General features: G+C 43.2%; 1 protein-coding gene across 3 annotated transcripts; it reads right to left on the reverse strand.

Annotated features, from left to right (window-relative positions):
• Nucleotides 1-309: 309 nt before the first annotated feature.
• LOC137892538 (alsin-like) lies at nt 310-21111 on the reverse strand. Of its 3 annotated transcripts, XM_068737761.1 has the most exons (41): nt 20942-21111; nt 19811-20010; nt 19118-19278; nt 18777-19001; nt 18461-18651; nt 18240-18272; nt 17973-18155; nt 17707-17798; nt 17365-17579; nt 17012-17099; nt 16748-16923; nt 15011-15179; nt 14804-14900; nt 14571-14648; nt 13944-14159; nt 13646-13817; nt 13183-13378; nt 12661-12726; nt 12359-12518; nt 11596-11727; nt 11271-11399; nt 10922-10945; nt 9840-9910; nt 9085-9151; nt 8359-8537; nt 8168-8233; nt 5686-5784; nt 5259-5423; nt 4962-5073; nt 4534-4611; nt 4096-4232; nt 3738-3893; nt 3337-3451; nt 3044-3201; nt 2751-2849; nt 2457-2639; nt 2250-2295; nt 1998-2059; nt 1484-1633; nt 1278-1374; nt 310-1081 (listed from the first exon to the last, which is right to left on the reverse strand). In XM_068737761.1, exons 2-41 carry the CDS (start codon nt 19828-19830, stop codon nt 1043-1045), a joined length of 4902 nt encoding a protein of 1633 aa, XP_068593862.1. In that variant the 5' UTR covers nt 19831-20010; nt 20942-21111; the 3' UTR covers nt 310-1042. The 3 variants fall into 3 exon arrangements, with proteins under 3 accessions (XP_068593862.1, XP_068593873.1, XP_068593884.1); XM_068737772.1 differs by lacking the exon at nt 10922-10945; XM_068737783.1 differs by lacking the exons at nt 310-1081; nt 1278-1374; nt 1484-1633; ... (3 more) ...; nt 2751-2849; nt 3044-3201 and having other exon boundaries at nt 3343-3446.
• Nucleotides 21112-22172: the final 1061 nt, after the last annotated feature.

A 22172-nucleotide genomic window follows, 5' to 3' on the forward strand; every position in this document is an offset into this window, starting at 1 on the left:
TGGAAAGTAAAGACTACTTCTTGTTTGTAGGAACATATTGTTAAAATGAGAAATGAACCTTTCTGATCTGGTGATTTTGGTTTGGCTTTTGAGGAAGAACTATCAAACGTCAGGTGATGCATTCAGTGCCTGAAACTGATGGTTTTGATTCCACACAGACAGTAAAAACCTGCTGTTAACGCCACCTGTGTCTCCTGAAAAGTGAAAAGTGATGAGTCATTTGATCGTTTGGTTTTGTAAAACAAAGATTTTTTTTTTTTGACAACCAGCAGTCTCAACTGCTCATTTTTAAACACACACAGTCTACTGTATGCAGTATTGATATATTTCAATATTTCCAACAGTGCATTTAGTGTGGTTGAGACCTACTGTTACATTAATGCATGTAAAAAGACAGGAAATACTACTTTTAAAGTGGCAATTAAAACAATATCTACATCGTTATTTCATAATTATGTTCACTTTAAAATCGGATCTGGTCAGCCACTTATCTTTGCTTTGAGAATTATAAAGTGCAACAACTTACAGGGACATCAATATATATTTAATATATTATTATAAATTCTAATGAATTACATTTTAGGGGAAAAAAAACTGTAAAATAAAAAAATCCTGTAAAGTAATGAATGAGAATTGCACCGCTGTTACACCTTCACAAGAACGTTGTCAGCGCTGTGACTTTCACTAAATACGTTTGATGACTATCATTGAGTTCAGAAATGAAAACTGAGCTGATGCATTCATAAAAAATATGACTGAAAAGATCTACAGCGACATCTTACCAAATGTTATGAGGATAGAAAAGCAGTTTTCGATGCGTTACTTTCCTATGAAAACTAAATATACAAAAGACAGACATTTTGGTGCGGTGTAACGTACTGACAGGATCAGCAGTGACCGAGGCGTCAGACAGCATTCCCCCGTTTGACAGGAGTCGCTCTGTCTGTCCGTCTGTATGCAGCTTCCCAGCGGCTCCAGTAGAATCCAGCTGCTTTGACTGGTTTTGATCCGGCAGCTCCTTTGTGCGTCGTCCCCTCTGCTCCTACATAGCAGACTCCTGCAGGATCTGCATGTAGCAGGCCTGCAGCAGAGAAATGGAACTAATGATTAAGTGATCAAGGATTAATGACTGATGATGAATTGATGATATAAACAAAAAAATCCCTAATACTGCACACATCTTTTAACCATCCTCGAAATGTATTATTTGATTGTTTTTTTGTCAGTTGGTTAAGGAGTAGTGTGTGTTGGGGGGGGGGGGGGGGGGGGTGTTCCACCTTCAGTGTGGTGAACATCAGTCCCATCTCTCCGTGTTGAATGTTGGGATCCATTAAATCGTCTATCAGACTGACCTCGGCTCCCAGGTACCTGATCCTGAAACACAACACGTTCAGTCTCACCACGACACACAGTCACGACTTTGAAGCCTCTTTCTCAGAGTGTGTGTGTGTGTGTGTGTGTGTGTGTGTGTGTGGTAACTCACCTTGCTCTGAGCACCACATAGATGAAGAGAGGGAGCAGGTCATCCATGCACCACAGGAAGTTGTCATCCAGCATAGGTTTTCCTTCCTGCGTCAATTCCTCAAACGTCTTCTGGATGACGAGGAGTTTGTCTGACGGAGTGAAGGTGGTGCTGCGTGTGTGTAGGGAGACATTTTTTTTTTTTGTTTATTCACATAATCATACACTTTCAATTGTAGTCACGTCCCAAAAAAAATATACACATACAGAATTCTGCTGTGTTTAAGGCAGAATGAGAAGAATTGTCCCTCTCAACTATCAGATATGATATTAAAAAAACGTGATGTTCAGGTGCCAGATCGGACGCTACTGAAATGGCAAATAGAGCGGTTGTATTAACTGAGATGTTGGACATGAACTCGGGCTCCACGGGTCTGGATGTGATTTCCTGCTCGTCTGCTAATCACACTGCATCAGGTGGTCATGTCACACTCAGTGACTTCGCTCATTATCAAGTCGGGTCACACGGCAGCTACCTGATTTGTTGGAGTGTCTCTACAGCAGAAACAAAGCAGGCATCTTTACTGCTGGACACAATCTGTGATAAAAAAGTTGCAAAAGAAAATCAGTTATAGAGGACAAATCAAAAGAGCACACTTCAATGTTGGAATCACAGGGGATCCCCTCATGTGTGTGTGTGTGTGTGTGAGTGTGAAGGATGGGTGGATTGAAAGCCGGTGCAGGAAATGGAGTAACATGAGGAGAAAATAGTACATTCATCATCTAACCTGCTTTTTCTCTCCCAGTATCGACACCCACACTGGCCAGAACTTCCTACAAGAAGAACACAAAGCAAGCAGCTCTCAGCATCAGAAGGGGTCCGAATGTTAAAAGGCGTTCAAAAACCAAACCAGAATGACATCGTTGATCCTAAAGCCACAGAGAGACAGCGTCTGTGGGTCAAAACGTGTGTTTTGTTGAATGTGCCCACTCACTCCTGCACTCCCAGGAAGCTGAGCAGCGACTGGTCGGGCTGTTTGTTGAGTCGGAGGATGCGCTCCCAGTACTGGACCTCCTCCTGCTCCTCCTGCAGGCAGTACAGGGTAAAGAGAGGAGGGTAGAGTCGAGGGAGCAGCTGAGGGAGGAGCAGAGAGGAGCAGCTCACCACCAAAACACCGCTGGAGGACAAAAGAGACGGAGATGAAGGTTCAGTGTACGACACGGCCTCGTCTAATTCAATAGCATAACCATTGCGTTCGCTCAGATTCATACATGTGTGTGACACTCACCCTTGCTCTGCTATGTTAGAGTTCTGCTTGCTTTTAGATGAAGAGGCGGGCGGGTCTGGGATGATGCCGCCATCATCCGGTAGCCCTGGAAAGAGAAACCTACGAGCAAATGACAAATGACGTATTAATACGCCGTGCGAAGAACACCGGATGCTCATCTACAGGAGGCTGAGCCGCTGAAGAGGCAGTTGAAGAGAGAGAGAGAGAGAGAGAGAGAGAGAGAGAGAGAGAGAGAGAGAGAGAGAGAGAGAGAGAGAGAGAGAGAGAGAGAGAGAGAGAGAGCTGGAGTCTACCTGACGATGCTGTAGAAATGAGTGAGGTAGGCCAGAACCTCCTGGACGGCCAGCCTGAGCAGCCGGCGGTTGGACCCCACGCCGACGTAAGTCATCCTGTAGGCCGTCACCAACGTCTCCACCAGCCAGCCCAGAGGGTGGTGAGGGGTCTCACACGCCTGACACACAACCACGGTCACAGAGTGAAAACTTAAGTATTACACCAACAAAAACCACACCTAGAGGAACAGAGAGTTTTCCTGGTAGACTCTCTGTATTAGTTTAGTGCCTGTTTCACACACAGACACTCGTACCTTGATGAAGTATCTTCGTATGTTGTCGTAGTTTGCCGTGGTCACCGGTTCTCCATGCTGAGGGATAAACTCCAAACACTCCAAAGCTTTACTCTGAGACCGAGTGAGATCTGGGCTACAAACAAACACACACACACACACACACACACACACACACACACACACACACACACACACACACACACACACACACACACACACACACACACACACACACACACACTCACTTATTTTAACATACAGCTGTTTTCCCCCACTACATGTGATTAGGCTGGCAACGAGATCCGCTTCGATTCATTGCAGGCGGATGTGAGTTAATGCGAATTGATCGCGTACTGGGTGCTGCACCTTGCTTCTGTGTGTGTGTGTGTGTGTGTGTGTGTGTGCGTTGCCGTATCTACCTTTGTCGCCTTGCAGTTGTTATAGTCACAGCAATGTTGTCCCAGGCCGCAGTCCTGTCTCCTCTCCCAGCAGAGTCACAGCCCAGTCGACTCCAACACTCGTCAAACACACAGAGCCACCTCTGACCTGCAGGCACCGCGTACTGACCCATCCGGCTGCAAACATTTAAAAAAAAAATACCAAACATGACATGAGCACCCCATGATACAAAACTGAGTGACACCAATCGGCCTCACAATAACATTCATTCACAGATAAACTCACATGAACACATGAACATTCACACAAAAGAATATCAGAAGGCAAAGAAAGATTACACACAATCCAGGATTTAAAAGAGTACAAAGTAATACTCACAGCAGGCTGTTTCTCTCTTTGTTTTCCGGTTCATCTGCAGACGGTTTGAAGTACGTTCCAACTACTTTCAGCCCCGCCGTCCACTCTCCACTGAACAGGCCCTCCAAGCAGTCCCCGTTAGGCAGGGACAAAACACCCTGAAGAAGAAGGGACGGGAGTGATGAATGTATATGAAATGATGTCAGGCGTCTTGTAGTTGTGGAGGTCGGGTTTTCTGGTGACTGACTGGGACATTTCGCTTTAACAACACTGAGATTTGAAGTTGCGAATTAAGTACAAAAAGACAAGTAACACATTTTCTAAATTACTCATGCAGTCCTAAAGAAAGACAACCAGTTACGGTAGAAAGCTGTAAAGACCATTAGACGTGGACACGAGACGCCCTTAGGGACAGAAATGTCTAGAGAGCACGACAGACATACAGACAGAGCTTTCTACCTTCCCGTTGACAGTCCAGTCCTCAGAAAACTCCCCATGTAAAGCTGTGTCATCATCGGACACCAACAGACCTGGGCCCTGATGGGAGCAATAAACAGACAAACAAATATTATTTAATTGAATTATTATTGTTTTCAGCACATCGTTGCCTGAAAGCCATTTAGCACCTGCAAAATGATGATGGGAGAAAAATCAAAGCTCAGTGGCATCACCTTCTGTCACATCAGAGCATCTCCAAAGACGTTTTATCTCTAAATACATTCCATACACTTAAAAAAAGACTGAACGATGAGAGATATGACATGATAAAAATAGATCACTATTTATCTACTGGGTAATCTAAGTTTAAAGCTCCTCAGACCAAGTACTGCTCCAGGCTCACGCGTGACAATGGCACAGACTCTATTCAAGCTCTAGGGTGAACTTACACACATCTTGTTGTCTCTGAAGATCCCTTCGTAGTACAAACCGCACTGGGTGACAACCACGGCGCTGCCATGCCGCTGCTCGTCCGACCACAGTCCCATGTACTTCTCACCTCTGGGAAGAGCACACGAGAGCAGTGACTAGAGGCAGCTGTGTGTGTGTGTGTGTCTCCATGAACAACACCTAAATCAAATCATCATCACGGCCATGTTTTTGTGCTTTAGGAGCCGATATTGTCCAGATCGAGTAAAATGCGACAATGTCAATGGAGCTTTTTTTTTTTTTTTGGTGGATCAGACCTGGTGATGTCATCGTAGACTCCGTATCCCGTCTTCTTGTCGTGGACCCACTGGCCAATGAAGACGCTGGAAGACTTTTTGGCCAGCGTACCGGAGTTCAGCATGCCGTAACCGTGCCTCTGCCCGTCACAGAAACAGCCCTCGTACACCTCGCCACTGGCATACCTTGGTAGAACCACCAGAGACATGAATACCTGTTGCACCATGTACCATGGTCACGTGCTAAAGGGCACTACGGCTGACATGGTTGTACATTTACATTAGTAATACATACATAAGTACTGCAACTAAACACCAGACCTCTGTGATTCAAATATGATTTTGGTGATGAAGACCGCTGTAGCTCTGTTATATACAATATATATGCAGTTCATTTGTCCAATCCTACGTACTTTACTAAAAGGTCAGTAGAAAACAGTGTACTGACTTGTACTTGCCGAAACCATGGATCTTGCCATCTCTCCAGTGTCCTTGGTAGCTGTCTGGCTTATTCAGCACTTTGTCAGGCATTATACACTCTCCATAGCTGGAAAGAGAAAGAACAATTGACCAGGAATGTTGAATCTCTGCTAGTTAATCACACAGCTGCAGTATGAATAACCAGCAGCTGGTTTCACTGTTTCACGCATACCGGGTGTTTGAAAATATAAGACTGAAAATCACAGATATTTACAGTTTCTGCAAGTATATAAATATTCTAACGTCACCTTAAAAGGTAGAAAGATGTGTCATAGTGCAAATTAACAACGTCGAACATAAACTAGCTCTTTAGTGCTACACCAGGTTAATGTACTACCTCTTTAGTACTACACCAGGTTAATGTACTACCTCTTTAGTACTACACCAGGTTAATGTACTAGCTCTTTACTGCTACACCAGGTTAATGTACTAGCTCTTTACTGCTACACCAGGTTAATGTACTAGCTCTTTACTGCTACACCAGGTTAATGTACTAGCTCTTTACTGCTACACCAGGTTAATGTACTAGCTCTTTACTGCTACACCAGGTTAATGCACTACCTCTTTAGTACTACACCAGGTTAATGTACTAGCTCTTTACTGCTACACCAGGTTAATGTACTAGCTCTTTACTGCTACACCAGGTTAATGTACTACCTCTTTAGTACTACACCAGGTTAATGTACTAGCTCTTTAGTGCTACACCAGGTTAATGTACTACCTCTTTAGTACTACACCAGGTTAATGTACTACCTCTTTAGTACTACACCAGGTTAATGTACTAGCTCTTTACTGCTACACCAGGTTAATGTACTAGCTCTTTACTGCTACACCAGGTTAATGTACTAGCTCTTTAGTACTACACCAGGTTAATGTACTACCTCTTTAGTACTACACCAGGTTAATGTACTAGCTCTTTAGTACTACACCAGGTTAATGTACTACCTCTTTAGTACTACACCAGGTTAATGTACTACCTCTTTAGTACTACACCAGGTTAATGTACTAGCTCTTTACTGCTACACCAGGTTAATGTACTAGCTCTTTACTGCTACACCAGGTTAATGTACTAGCTCTTTAGTACTACACCAGGTTAATGTACTACCTCTTTAGTACTACACCAGGTTAATGTACTAGCTCTTTAGTACTACACCAGGTTAATGTACTAGCTCTTTAGTACTACACCAGGTTAATGTACTAGCTCTTTAGTACTACACCAGGTTAATGTACTAGCTCTTTAGTACTACACCAGGTTAATGTACTACCTCTTTAGTGCTACACCAGGTTAATGTACTAGCTCTTTAGTGCTACACCAGGTTAATGTACTACCTCTTTAGTACTACACCAGGTTAATGTACTAGCTCTTTAGTACTACACCAGGTTAATGTACTAGCTCTTTAGTGCTACACCAGGTTAATGTACTAGCTCTTTAGTACTACACCAGGTTAATGTACTACCTCTTTAGTGCTACACCAGGTTAATGTACTAGCTCTTTAGTACTACACCAGGTTAATGTACTAGCTCTTTAGTGCTACACCAGGTTAATGTACTAGCTCTTTAGTGCTACACCAGGTTAATGTACTAGCTCTTTAGTACTACACCAGGTTAATGCACTACCTCTTTAGTGCTACACCAGGTTAATGTACTACCTCTTTAGTGCTACACCAGGTTAATGTACTAGCTCTTTAGTACTACACCAGGTTAATGTACTAGCTCTTTAGTGCTACACCAGGTTAATGTACTAGCTCTTTAGTACTACACCAGGTTAATGTACTAGCTCTTTAGTGCTACACCAGGTTAATGTACTAGCTCTTTAGTGCTACACCAGGTTAATGTACTAGCTCTTTAGTGCTACACCAGGTTAATGTACTAGCTCTTTAGTGCTACACCAGGTTAATGTACTAGCTCTTTAGTACTACACCAGGTTAATGCACTAGCTCTTTAGTACTACACCAGGTTAATGTACTAGCTCTTTAGTACTACACCAGGTTAATGCACTAGCTCTTTAGTACTACACCAGGTTAATGTACTACCTCTTTAGTACTACACCAGGTTAATGTACTAGCTCTTTAGTACTACACCAGGTTAATGTACTACCTCTTTAGTACTACACCAGGTTAATGCACTAGCTCTTTAGTGCTACACCAGGTTAATGTACTAGCTCTTTAGTACTACACCAGGTTAATGTACTACCTCTTTAGTACTACACCAGGTTAATGCACTACCTCTTTAGTACTACACCAGGTTAATGTACTACCTCTTTAGTACTACACCAGGTTAATGTACTACCTCTTTAGTACTACACCAGGTTAATGCACTAGCTCTTTAGTGCTACACCAGGTTAATGTACTAGCTCTTTAGTACTACACCAGGTTAATGTACTACCTCTTTAGTACTACACCAGGTTAATGCACTACCTCTTTAGTACTACACCAGGTTAATATACGTACCCATCCTCCTGTCCATTCTTAAAGTTCCCGCTGTAGGTCCGTCCATCTGGCCACTTCATGGTGCCTCTGTGAAGGCAAATACATTTAACTATCAAACTATTTTTGTCTCACTGCTGCATAGGATGTACTGACGCATGTTGGATGTCAAATATAAGCAGTGACTTGTATTTGAGAGAAACAAACTCTCTAACCTGCCGTGAACTCGTCCTGCCAGCCAGCCCCCGGTGTAATGGGCGTCTTTAAAGCGGCCCTCTCCAGTGAACGAGTAGGAGGCCGTGCGAGACATTGCCGTCAACCCCGGCGACGATCCTTGACCCGCGCCGCCCAGCACCTGATCCACCGCCTGGTTAAGAGACAGTAGCCACTTGTTCTGGAGAGACAGAAAACAAAAGTGAGTGTTTTTAAGAAAGAATGGAGGCAGAATAAGAGCAGAGAATTCTGAATTGAAGACGACAACGTCAAACATTTAAGACTAAACTCCAAAAATGAGCTGCTCACATTTGCTCCACAAAGTTGCATTTCATACAGTGCCAGTTTTTGCTGAGGTGAAGACAACTAATGTTGTCTATGTCAAAAACCCACACTGAAGGAAACATGTAAAGAGACAGTTTTGTTTTTAGGATTAGCTAGTTGCATTTGATGCTTGTTGCAGCGAATAAGCAAAAAAAAACAACCAAAACTGCTGTTTAGTAATAATGCCGTCATTATTTATTCACAAATCTCATCACTACTAATCACAAAATGTCTTAGTACTTTATACTTATTAATATTGAAACAACATTCTACATTAAACAAGTTTAAATTGTTTTTTTTTAAGATTTGCAGAATCATTTACAAAAAAACAATTTGCCTAAAACTTCTTGAATGACAACCAAGTTGCAATAAGTAAGTAATGAGAGCGTAAAGTACAGATGTACCTTCTCTTGTGGCGTCGAGGCCACCAGGGTGAAACTCTCCTCTGGACATGTTATTTTGATGGCATAGCTGAAGACACAAGGACAATAATGTATCTGTAACACGTTTTACAAACTGAGAGAAGGTCATGAAAGGATGGAAGACAATAAAGCATTTATATCTAATGTAGTTCCAGAGATAAACCCAGATATCAGCTACGCAGTAAGCAACCACCGAGGCTGAATGTTCACCAGCACTAACATGTAGTTCCTCTTCTAGCCACTAGATGCTGGAGCCAAAGAATTGAGTCACTAAAAAGAGAATGAACAGTGAACAATGAACTAATTTAATGTCCTCTAATATGTGTCTCTGGGAAAATGTTGCCATAACTTTGATATTACAGTTTAAAGAGTGTTATGGTTCACGCTAGATTTTCTTTAAATGAGAGCCATGATGTTTGTTGCTTGTTTGATTAGCTTCAACTCGGCGGCTCCACGGCCAAACCAATGACCTAATATGGATGTTATGAGCGATCTCAAAATCCAGGATCCCTTCAGAACCTGGGTGACATCACACTGTGTACATGTTTGTGGTATTAGCAAACCAGGCTAAAGCGTGACATTACTGTACTCGTGGGGGCGAGTGAGACGTCTTTAATATTCATCATCATAAAACACTGTTGGCTCACTGGTTTTACTGTCGCAACCAAGCATTTCTATTAGTATTTTATCATGTTAGCCTTCATAGTTTGGATTTTTTTGAAATGCAACAAACTCACAGTCCGCTGCTGTCTTCAGTCACTGGTTTCACCCACAGACAGCTCAGAGGGTAGATGTGATGAGTGGAGAACTGCAGAGAGACAAAGAGCAGCAATACATTAAACTAAACCAGAACGCATTGGACAGACCTAAACCAAACTTAAATAAAAAACATTTCCCAAAGCATACATTTGATTTTTGATTGATTGACTTATCTTAAGTTTCAAGTCCATGACTTTTATATACTGCAACTAAAAACAAGAATTCTTTGAAAGTAGGTAATTCAAAAGTCTCCCTCAGAAGAATGACTAACAATGATGCCAAGTACACGTGGTTTATTAATAATACACACAAAAACATGCAAACTCTCGTATTCCTTTAGTTTATTTTATCCAGATTAATTTAACAAAGTTCAATTACTAAATTTAAAATGCATAAACAGAAGGCAATGCTGGATCAACAATGTGTATAAGGGTCTACTACACACATCACGGGACATGAACCTAAAACCACGAGAGAGAGAGAGAGAGAGAGAGAGAGAGAGAGAGAGAGAGAGAGAGAGAGAGAGAGAGAGAGAGAGAGAGAGAGAGAGAGAGAGACACACACACACACACACACACACACACACACACACACACACACACACTGTTTGGTAGCAGCTAAAGCTCAGAATTGGCCATCAGGACATGCAAAATAAATGTTAACACAGGACGTCTGCAATGCTAAGGTGTGCAATATTACAACGCCCGATATTTATTCCGTTAGTCTAGGGTGGAAGAACTATGAACGAATAACACAATACAGGGGATTTTTAACACAAAATTGATGAAAAGAAAAATATATAATCCTCCATGAAAGGAGGATTTGTTGCAGGGCTCATTCCCTGAACTACAGTAGTTTGAGCTAGAGGTGAATTCTATGTTTTGGGTTTTGTGTGAACAGTCCCTTCAACATTACCCATATTCCTTTGTTAACATTTCTGTATTTGCTCTCTAATCCCATGTGAGCCTGTCAGATGGAAAGCACCGAACAGAGGCCAGCCCAGCCCATGCTGCTGCAGCACAAAGCTCAGGGTGGGTGAACTGGTGTCAGATATACTTACGATGCTCTGAGAGGGAATGGCACCCTGAGTGAATGAAAGATACAATGTACACACATCAACGTTATCTGCGGAACATGGTAAGACGTCCAGAAACACACATCCAGTGGAAGCTTTGTGTGGTCCAAACAAGACTAACTAAGATCCTGGGACTTTTCTCTCTACTAGATGTTGCAGTTATTCACTGTCACTGAAGTTAAATATTAAAAGTTCTGTCTGCAGACAATTACTGGTGTCCACAAGTATAACACAAATACCATCATTTGGCTATTTTTGCACAGATGTTCTGTTTGCATGTGTGTGTGTGTGTGTGTGTGTGTGTGTGTGTGTGTGTGTGTGTGTGTGTGTGTACCTGTGTGTGCACCAGTGTGTCATTGAACAGTATGAACCAGTGGTTGGAGAACCGCCCGGCGTTCTGCAGAGTCAGCGATCTGTTGCTGCTTTCACACACCACACGGCGCTGTGGGAGACGCAGGGCCTCCTGAGGAACAAACACACAATGCATATTTGCTGACTAAAATCTGACAGATACACTTAAGAGTAGGTCGGCACGCTGCGCTTGTGAATTACCCGCTTGAGACTTTCTGTACCACTGTAGAAAACTAGCCGATAAAGGCAATAGAGACAGGAGATATGACTATGCAGGGTTGAATAACTTAACAGAGAGTTGTGCTCACGGTAGTTTTCCCAGAGTGGGTGCTCCAGAAGAGGAAGGTGGTTTCAGCCTCCTTCTTCCTCCTCAACAGGGACAAAGACAGGGAGTCATACTGACTGCAGCCCTGATGGAGGGACTGATACTCTGTAGTTAACTGGGGGAGAAAAAGAAAAAAAAAAACTAGAAGGGTTTAATTACTGTTTCTTTCTTTTTAATTGTAGAACATAAAGAAGATTCCACTTGGCCGTTGTTACGACAGTAAAACACATAATTAACGGATCACAGTTCAAAATAGACAGTAGATTCAAGCAGACTGCCTGACCACCGGAACAACTCTGCCCTCAAAATGAGGAAGATACAGTGGAATATCTCATCTCCACTGGAGTGAATATAATGAGGAGTGACTTCATCACAAGAAGAACTATCTAAGAACAGGTGTTCTATGACAGTAATAGGTTACAATATTTGTAAAGTTACTCAATCGTGGAAAAAAAAAAGAGATTTGGAGAGAGAGAAAGAGAGACAGAGAGAGAGACAGAGACAAAGAGAGACAGAGACAGAGAGAGACAGAGATAGACAGACAGACAGAGAGACAGAGACAAAGAGACAGAGAGAGAGAGACAGAGACAGACAGAGAGAGACAGAGCGACAGAGAGAGAGAAGAGAGAGAGAGAGAGAGAGAGAGAGAGAGAGAGAGAGAGAGAGAGAGAGAGAGAGAGCGAGCAGACAGAGCGAGCAGACAGAGAGAAGAAGAGGAACGAGAGAGCAGTGAGAATCCTTCTCACCACATCGTAACAGGCTGCCAGTTTGAGCAGGACTCGGCTGTGCTGGTGGAGCTGCTGCAGAGGCCAGTACAACAAGGACACCAGGTCAACATTACCACTGACGGACCGGTCTGAGACACACAGCTGAGCGAGCTCGGTCTGCCGAGAGCCTAAACACTCACTGCACAGTAGACAGGCAGACAGACACAAAGAGGAATGAGACGCCAACAGGACTCCATCATCTTCATCTAAATATGCGTCTGTCTTCAGTCGATGGGAGCTCAATTTACTTCAGGAAAAGAACAAAATAGAAAGGAGCTTACAGTGAGAGTTTATGGAGCGATCGGAATCCACCCATCACCTGGAAGTTACCGACTGAAGAGCAATACCTGGAGAGAGAGAGAGAGACACGGAGAGAGAGCTGGGTTTTCATTTGACTTCACGCACTAGATCCACCGTAAAGTCCTCACTAGGGTGAGTTATGTATTTTAGAAACCCCTTTTGTTATACTCGTTGAAATTGTCATTGCATCCCAACAGCAATCAAACATTCAGATGCTCCAACAAAAAAAAGGAAAAATATTTTGAATCCGTGGCTTTCACATGACACGTTATAAAGTCTTTACCATTATTCAATTCAGCGTGAATTAAATAATTGTCACCGTGAGAAATAAACTAGTAAAAAACACAGTAATGAGAAGTAAATGAGAATAAGATATAAGCACAAGAAAATAGTGAGACTGGGAATAAAGTACACACTAAAATAATAAAAAAATACACAAAAAGCAGGAACACAAAAAAAAAAAAAAAAGATTTAAAAAAATGAAATAAAAAGATGAACCTTACTCTTTATAAATGTCCAGAAAGTGCTCAGTGTGCGTCAGCAGGGGAAGGGAAGTGACATCACAACCCTGCACATCGTGCAGGAAGTAGCTGAGTGACGCCGAGTGTCGACCGGTCAGGAAGCTCAGACGAACAAAACTCTCACAGAGAGAGAAGAAGAGATGAGTGCACGGCTCCCCCAACGACGGACACACACTCTCTGTGCACACACAGAAACACACACGTCAGGTTCACGCATTCACTTATTAGATGCTCAAATCGTGCATGCAGTATTTCACAGATACATTGTTGCATTTTACGGACAGTTCTTTCCATTTGCCGCAATTTCATACGTTTCTTTTTCGTTCATATTTAAGAGGAACATTCAATTGTGGGGGGGGTCGTCAGAGGTGAAAACGCAGAGTCGGCACACGACAGCAACTGGTGCTGATCAACAGAGAATGAGTCGGTAGCGAGTCCTCCTCACCCCTGTTCCGTAGCGGTGTGAGGAGGAGCTTCCTGACGCTGCTCAACCAGCAGTAAAACTGTCTCTCTCTGGAGGCCAGCTCATGGATAGCGGAGATAAAACCCATGACGTTCTGGTCCGCCAACGCCGCACAGCTCTGACCGCCGCTGCAAACACGGCTAATGTAATCCATCTACACACAACGAAGGAGTACATGTTAAACACGCAGCGTGATAACGTTGTCAAGTTCAGATAACTTTAAAGCATATTTAAAAACACTTCATCTCCACCCATCATCTTCCTCTTTGGACACACAGACCTCCATGCAGAAGGGCAGCAGGTTGGGTCTGACTGTATAGCTCTGTGCTCTGTTGGGTGAGCGTTGAGTCTGGTGTGACCTCTCCCTCTGCGTTGACTTGGGCTCTTGCTGCTGGCCGCAGTACAACAGGACCGGCTGGACACAGTCTCCATCAGCCAGGAGGAGGGAGTGGCTCTGACCGGCTGACACGTCCCAAACCCGAAGACCATCAGACAGCTACGGGGGCCAGCAAGGGACAGAACATAGAAGGATATGTACCGGTTTGTTGTAGATCCGTTGTATATTCTAACATGTGACCTGGCAAACAGTATACTGGAAGCTCTTGTCTTCTTTCGCTCTGATATTTCAGCACATTCATATTCATGTGTCCTTGTGTATGTTTTACAGTATGATCACCTCATGATACGTTTCTCATTTTCAGTCATATATTTCTGCGCATTATGCCATGACTTGGCACAAGATGATTGATTAATTGACTAATTGCTGACTAATAACTAATAGATTGCGTGAATGACTTGATTTATGTAACTGCATAAGAAAAAAAGCATTTCAAGAGATTAAAACTATTTGACTAAACGTGAAATACTGTAGAATAAAAGAAAGAGCAGACGTGACAGGTGGCTGTACCTTTGTCTGTTGAGGTACAGTGACAGGACTGTTGACGTGGCCGAGCTGTCCACACATGTTGCTGCCCCACGAGTACACCTGAAAAACACGAGATGATAAGTTAACTGGCTGTAAATGTGTGTGCACTTGTACTTCTATGTTTGTGAGAACCAACTTCACTTTTACCTTAGAAATTATGACATTTTGTTCAGTCGTCATGAAACTTTATTGACAGCTTAATGTGTGTCTGTTACCTGGCAGTGAGCGGTGAGAGCCAGTGAATGGTGAGACCCTGCGGCAACTTTGATCACCTCCTCGCCCGTCAAACACTTGATGCACAGAGGCTGGAGTCTGAACACACACACACACACACACACACACACAAACACTGACACGGCTTGTCTACATTGGAGGAGTTTCAGCCACGTTTTTTTAGTGTGTGTATGTCAGCGTCTCCACACCTGGCGAGCTGATCTCCATGTCCCAGTTGTCCCTCAGACCCGCGGCCCCAGCTCCACACTTCTGTCTCCAGAGACGGCAGCCCTTCTCCAGCCTCCTCCGGTGCTGCAGCCCGGGTCCCACAAGAGGAGGACGGCCTGCAGGCACACTGCCGCCGCTGCCGTGGAGACCCTGAAAAGAAAAACACACGATCGAACGGTAAAGCCCTGGTTTTGAACGTCTCTCAAGACCGAAAATGAAAAACAGCAAGTACGAACAGAGGAAGTAGATGATGCGTCTCATACCGCAACACAATGAGGGAAATACAAGACATGATGAGAAACAAATCTCTACACAAAGTGTCACATATAAGAAGAGTAACACAAGCCTGTAGCTGGTCTGTGTTGCCTTTTCTCCACAAGAAAACAGCACCAGAGTTCACATGCAATGTTCTCACCAGCCTAAATAAACTACATGGGCAAACGCATACAAACCGCACCGAACAGGTTTGGTAAGAACTAGCCCTGATGACTTAGCGAGCTCCTCTGGAACTCGTAGAATCTTGTATCCTAACAATAGCCAGCAGTGAGCTGTGGGAAATCGGAAATCACGGCGGCAACGACGGTGTGGGGAACATCCTGAGGTCCTTCTGATCAGCCACACAGGTTTACAAAGGTTATCAACTATTTACAGCTAAGGGCTGCCCCCCTCTCAGCCGGTTAGACGACTAATCGGTCGCCTTGGTCTTTGTCGACTAAGATTTCTTCAGTATATTAGTCTTTTTTTCCACGCTGAATTAAAGACAATATTTAAAGCGGTGCTTTTGTGTTATTCTTTGTGGAGAAACAGTTGAACAGATCTGTCGATTAAATCAAATAATTCATTCAATTGTATGAGTGTCAGTTTACTAAAGATGTCTTTGGTCTACCACAGGCCAATAACAGACTTTCATTCCGACACTCCAAACCAGAAACAAGAAGTTGGTCTGCTGCGTTTGCTAATCACCATTCCCCTAAAAAGGTCCAACAATGTGTCGGCCTGTTGTCTGTGGCGTTATCCATGACCGTCATACATTACGCTGTGGATATATATAAAGTTAAAGAGACTTTAAAATGGTTAATTGAACAATGGGAACATACATCACAACATTCGTCTCATTTAGCTTAGTCAAGACAAGTTATACTGTGAATAAAAGACTTTCTGATTTTCAATGTGAAGTCATATTCATGTTATCTCAAGATAGTCACATGAGAGCATGTGTATGCTGATCCTGACTTATACATCAGTGGATCTGATGTAGTGACGTCAAAGGGAAAGGCAAACACAGGAAGTATTGTGTGTTTCTGTTGGAGATACCGTTTGTATTGTTCTTCCTTGTTAGCCATGCTGCATCTTCACAGAAGAACACATTTCAGTGATTCTGCCGTTTACTCCATTGGTACCAGATAATGTATGAGAAGTGCATTGAAGATTGGAACTAATCTCATATCTGTACCCTTTACATGAAGCCGGACCAAACAGACAGTTAGCTTAGCTCAGCACAAAGACTGAAAATAGGGGGAAAACAGCTAGCCTGGTTCTGTCACACGTGGCTAAATAATTATTGGTGAACAGCGTCTGCCAGTCTTTATGCTAAGCTACGCTAATAGCCTCCTGGTTTTATACTTACGGCTCAGGGTTCCAATCTTATCTAACTCTTAGCAAGAAAGTAAATATTGCCCAAACGTGTGGCCAAGTGGTTCAAACCCTACTATTCCTACCACGGGTGGGTGTTCCCGGCAGAGAGCGTCTCCTATTTGCTGCTGCTTTCCCCTTCTGGTTTATATTTGTGAGACTGGTGCTCTTTGCTCCCTGCAGCGCATTCTTCTCGGCCTCCAGACAAAGCCGAACTTCTTCCAAGCACACAGGAGAGGAGGAGTACGGCGCGGCCACTCCACTGTTACAGGAGGAAAGGAGGTCAAAGACCAGGCAGCAAATACATTGTATGTGTATCTCCTGTAATGTACTAGTGAACTTGGTCTTACTTGTTGGTTTGATTCTTAATTGGTGAATCTTCTTTGCAGCTTGAAGTCAACAGATCCGTGGAAGGAGTTGAGGAAACACAGCTGTCATCTGGAGAGAAGGAATAAAAACATTTTAGCAGAAATAAAATAGAACAAAGCAACAATGAAGTGAACAAAGGAACAAATGGAAGAAGCAAAGCAATGAACAACAACATTAACAAGGTGCAAACAGCTATGAATAAATTAAGAAACTAGTGGAAAAAGAATGAACAAAGAAGCAAAAGAACACAGGGATAAAGACCTGAATGAGTTAAAACACAAAAGAACAAATGCACAACCTTCAAAACAAAGAAAGAAGGAACAGAATTACCAACCTGAAGTGAAACTGCTCAGTGAGTCGGTATCTCCTGGCCCGGTGGTGTGGCGCATCTCCAGCGAGTGACTAGAGAGTTTCCGGAGGAGGTTCTGGAGCTCTGCTTCGTCAGGGAAAGCAGGGTTCTTACTGGCTCTCCAGCCTGGCAGTGGGTGAGACTTGGGACCGCCGTCTGTCTCATTGAGTGGGGGAGTGTGTCCAACCGGAAGATTCGTCCTTAAGTTTTGCAATGGAGGGAAGAGAAAGAGAGAGAAAGCAGAAAAAAACCCACAGAAATAGATAAAAGTTAAATGCAACAAATGGAGAGATAAAAAAGAAATCAATGAATTATGTAAAACCGTACTGTTTAGTGTTAGAATTGACATCTTCAGAAAATGGAGATAAACCGGCTGCAGGTTGGAACCTTCGACTGGGGTCTCTTCTTTTTGGAGAGGTCTGGCAACGAAAACCAAAGAAGAGCATCAACCAACGGCGAAAAGGCTGAACCTCTTAAATAAGCATCTATGCTTATAGATGCTTCACCTAAAACATGTTAAAAGCATTTAGAGTCTTTACATTTGTATCTTTCTGCGTATAACAGGATATTAGGGCTATTTTTCTGTAAGTTACCTCGTCTCTCAGCTCCACCCCCAGCGGACAGTAGTGACCTGAATCAGCTGCAAACGGCTCCTCCCTTTCTGTCACTGAATAGTGAGGCGACTGACCCCGCTGCCTCTTCTCAGAAGGATTCTGGGTATTCTGTTGAGGTAATCTGCGAACCAGGGCCAGGCTGTGGTAGGCACCACAAGCCACCTGTGGATAAAAAAAACAAAACAGAGGTGGTATTTCTGGACACAGAACGTAGTATGCAAAGGAGATATAAGGAAGAGAAAGTACCTGAATGACATGTCTGCCTGCCAAGTGCTCCACCTGTGCCAGAGATGGAAATAATACAAATGTTCATCATCTCAATCAGTGCACACATTTAGTCTCATTTTTCTCACCAGCTAAAAGATTCCATATTCAACAAAAGTATCAATATCCACAACCGGGTTGAGTCAACGCTTTTCATTTTGTCTTGTTGACATATGAAATGAATTGAGCTTTATACACGTTACCTTCTGCGGTCTCCACACAGGAAAGGTGTTGGTGACCAGGCCGAGTTGGCAGCCGCTTCCCCACGCCCACAGCTCGTTCTGGGCCGACAGAGCCAGGCTGTGCTCCCGTCCAAGAGCCAGATCCACGACCCGAACCACCATTGGAGGAACGACGTCGCTGTCCACCACACTGACCGGGCAGGGCTCTGGAACTGGAGGATTCATATATCTTATGAATATATATAATATAAAGAAAGGGTAGAATGGACAAACAACCGAGGGAATGTGGGTAGAAAAGAAGACAGGGAGGAAGGAAGGAGATAAGGCGTTTACTAACCTGTGATGCTTGCGTCTGTGCCCCTCTCAGTCAGCCCACACTGTCCTGCAGTGTTCTCCCCCCACATGTAGACGCTGCCCTGCTCGCTTAGCGCTCCGCAGTGGAAACCACCAGCGGACACACGGACCATCGTCCTCCCCAGCAGAGAGACCTCCAGCAACGGAGCAGACACCGGGATGCTCAAATTCCTCCACGACAGCTCTCCAAAGGAATAGACCTGTCCACCTGGACAACAGCAACAACTGAGTGTAACTTGGCAATCTTTTTAAGATCACGATAGGAGTATGAGTGTTATTATGCGTGTTAATCGCACAACCCTATTGTCCCAAACACACACTCACCCTGTGTCAGCAGGAGTCCATGGTGTTCTCCCAGGCTGGCCTGAAGGACAGGCCTGGACAGCAGCACTCTCTCGGGACAGGGCTGCGCACTGGGGCCCGCTGACTGCCAGATGTGGAGCAGCCCTCGCTCTGGAGGTGTGGGGGCACGCTCATCTGCAGGGCTGCAATGATACATGCAAATGAGTCACTACCTTTAGCCTGAAATGGGCCTTACATTTCGACATAACCTGAACTAAGGCAAAGGTCTGTGGAGAAAGAGAAAGGATGCTGAGGTGCACCACAGAACGCCACAGGAAGCCTTTTCTACCTGGGGCCATCAGACTACATAACTCCTCCCCCTTCTGCAGGAAGGACACTTACAACAATAATAACCACATCATGTACAATAGTACTTTTTTCAACATCATGCAATATTGCATTTCATAGCTTAGCCTAACTATTGTGAAGCTACTTAGCCAGACATTTTCTTGTAACATATCATACAAACCTTGAATTACTTTCAGTCACTTTTAAAGCAATTTGAACTGAACAAATGATATGAAAGTTGCTCTATATAGTAATTTAGTTTAACTGTTAGACTGAGAGATCAGTGGACTAAATCTCACATCTTGTCACACTTAAAAAAACAAACAAGATTTGGCCTGTGTGTGTGTGTGTCTGTGTGTGTGTGTGTGTGTGTGTGTGCGCGTTTACCTTTCCTCTCTGTTCTCCATCACTTCAGACTCTCCCTTCCACAGGATAGTGATGCCATCTTTATCAACATTGTTTACAAAGCTCTTGTCTTCTGTTCACTCCCAACTATAAATCAGTTTGCAGGAACAACAGAAATCCTCTTTCCTGTTTTAACACCTCACCGGTTCATCTGGCTTCAAGTGCTTATCTTTGTATCACACCTGTTTGTCAAGAAAACAAAAAAAGTGTTGGCATGTGCAAAAAAAAAAAAGACAGGTCTCAAGATCAAAATAATATTCTTCATCATGTTAGCAATTATGTCAATTTCGAGGACTACAGCACTGACTGTTTTCAAACTTTATAATATTTTGTAACTGTTTTTCAACTTTCCAGAGAGATAAACTTGTATTTTAGTGTCAACACTGAGCTCTAAAACTAGTTTGACATTAGTTATACATCACATTTGATGTTTAGTTATCTTATCGGTACATTAATACATAAAAGACTTCCTAGCTGTTTTTAACTGCACCTTACAGTCTTAAATCAGTGAGCTCAGAAACCTTGAGTTATTCTTATTTTATCAAACTACTAATCTCAGCTTCAACAAGTGACATTTTGTGGTACTGATTGGAGTCGCGAGGCAGCTCGTTTGTGATGGATCCTCTGGGAGCAATAGTGGTTTCTTTTGATCTTTAGCGTTTTGCTGGATTCTGCTGACAAGTCACAACAGCCCAGTAAAACTATTTGAGAGTTGTGTCATTGTTGCACCACGCTCCTCCGTCTGTGCTTCACATTAAACGAGATAAAACACTTAGCCATACATCACTCACTTGTCTCGGTGTCTGTGGACACACACACATCTCAACAACACGGAACCTGTAGTCACTTTAACGTTAATTTAAAGCCATTTAACGCGACGTACACCGAGATTAGCTAGCTAATAAACTACATACATGTTCAGAAGGCGAGTGACAATAGAGACAATTGTAACTATCTTGCCAGGTATAACATTCTGTAACATAAAGCGGAATACTTTCCCCCTTAAATAAAACATGAATGTCGTATATTGCCAATACCAGCGACGGTAAAGCTAACAAACTGAAGTTATTTAGCTTAATGCTACCGCTGCTAAAATAAGCTAACTAAACTTACCAACTGCCAGATCGAACTCGGGAGATTTGTGACGCAGCACCTCTGAATAAGTCCCAATAATTGTGTGTAGCTCTGAAACACTGAGCTATGGAGTATATCAGTGATGTATAATCAAATCAGTACACCGCAGTGAAAGCAGAAGTTGTCTCTGACAGTTGTGTGTTGATGATTGTGAGCCACTTCTCCGACGGCAGCCGTGCAGGGACAAACACTACGGCGGTGCCACACCTGTTGGTGCTGCGGTATGTCAAAGAGGCGACATTAAAATGAGGAGGTTCCACTCCACCTCTGTTTCCCGTGCTGAAGTCTGGCTTCCAGCATGATCCGTCCCTTCTTTGAACGGCAACATCTGCTTGTACTTTGAGTGCTAGAATATGAATTGGATAAATAGCTGTCATCATTCAACGTTGTGACGTTACTCTGTTAACTTGAAGTAATGCTTCCTACGTATGCCTATACAGTTTCAAGGTCTGAATTTTATTATTATCCAAAAGCCAAAATGACTTTCACGTTAGAAAAAAATGTAACACAAAACAGTCACACATTTAAAAAAAAAAAATCATAATTACTTATTAGCCTTATTCCCTGATGGCTGTTATTATAAAATAACAATGTATATATATTATATGTGTGTGAATGTGTGTGAGTGCAGGCTCCAGTTGTGTCTTGGAACAGCAGAGGTCTCCCTCCTCTGAGATGCAAAAGCAGCCTTGGCTACACCTGCTTTTTATAGGAGCTCAGATTGCCCCCCAGATGTTGAGCACCAGGCCCACAAGAGGTACTATCACACCACGGAGAGACACATTTACACTAACCAGGGTTTGAAATTTAGGCTGTACAAAGTAACCCTGTCGACCAGCCATCAGGTGGTGAGATCAAAGCAACATAAGACAACACAGGACATGTTGCATAATATGGTAATACCAAGCATGAAGTCTCTCATGCGGATACCTTGTCATAAGCTCTGTTTTTGTCTTTGAATTGTCCCTTTTTTTTGTGCAGAGATGGTGTTAAGTCCTTGACAGAATAGGACTACATCAACTTTTCCATGGATCTGGAGTCTGAAGATTCGGTGAGTCAGTCTTTGGAGAAATACCTCAAGGTAAGTGGAACATCTGCTCATTTGTTCCTCAACATTTTAGTGTTATTTTACTACTCCTGACTCACACTCCACCAATGCCCAAAAAGTGTCACGGTTGTGTTTGTCTAAGAGTGATTTTGAAATATTACC

Source organism: Cebidichthys violaceus, unplaced genomic scaffold (genome assembly GCF_023349555.1).
Source record: "Cebidichthys violaceus isolate CVI_PGR_0920_01 unplaced genomic scaffold, fCebVio1.0.p SCAF_11, whole genome shotgun sequence".
Classification (NCBI taxonomy): Eukaryota; Metazoa; Chordata; class Actinopteri; order Perciformes; family Stichaeidae; genus Cebidichthys; species Cebidichthys violaceus.

Bases quoted from the DNA above. Each gene is read 5' to 3' on its own strand.
- LOC137892538 (XM_068737761.1), bottom strand. From the start codon at position 19,830: ATGGAGAACAGAGAGGAAAG. The intron at 14,160-14,570 runs GTACAGCCACCT...TGGCCCCCGTAG, and splicing joins CTGTACCTCAACAGACAAAG to CTGTCTGATGGTCTTCGGGT. The intron at 2,060-2,249 runs GTTAGATGATGA...TTTTTATCACAG, and splicing joins TACTGGGAGAGAAAAAGCAG to ATTGTGTCCAGCAGTAAAGA.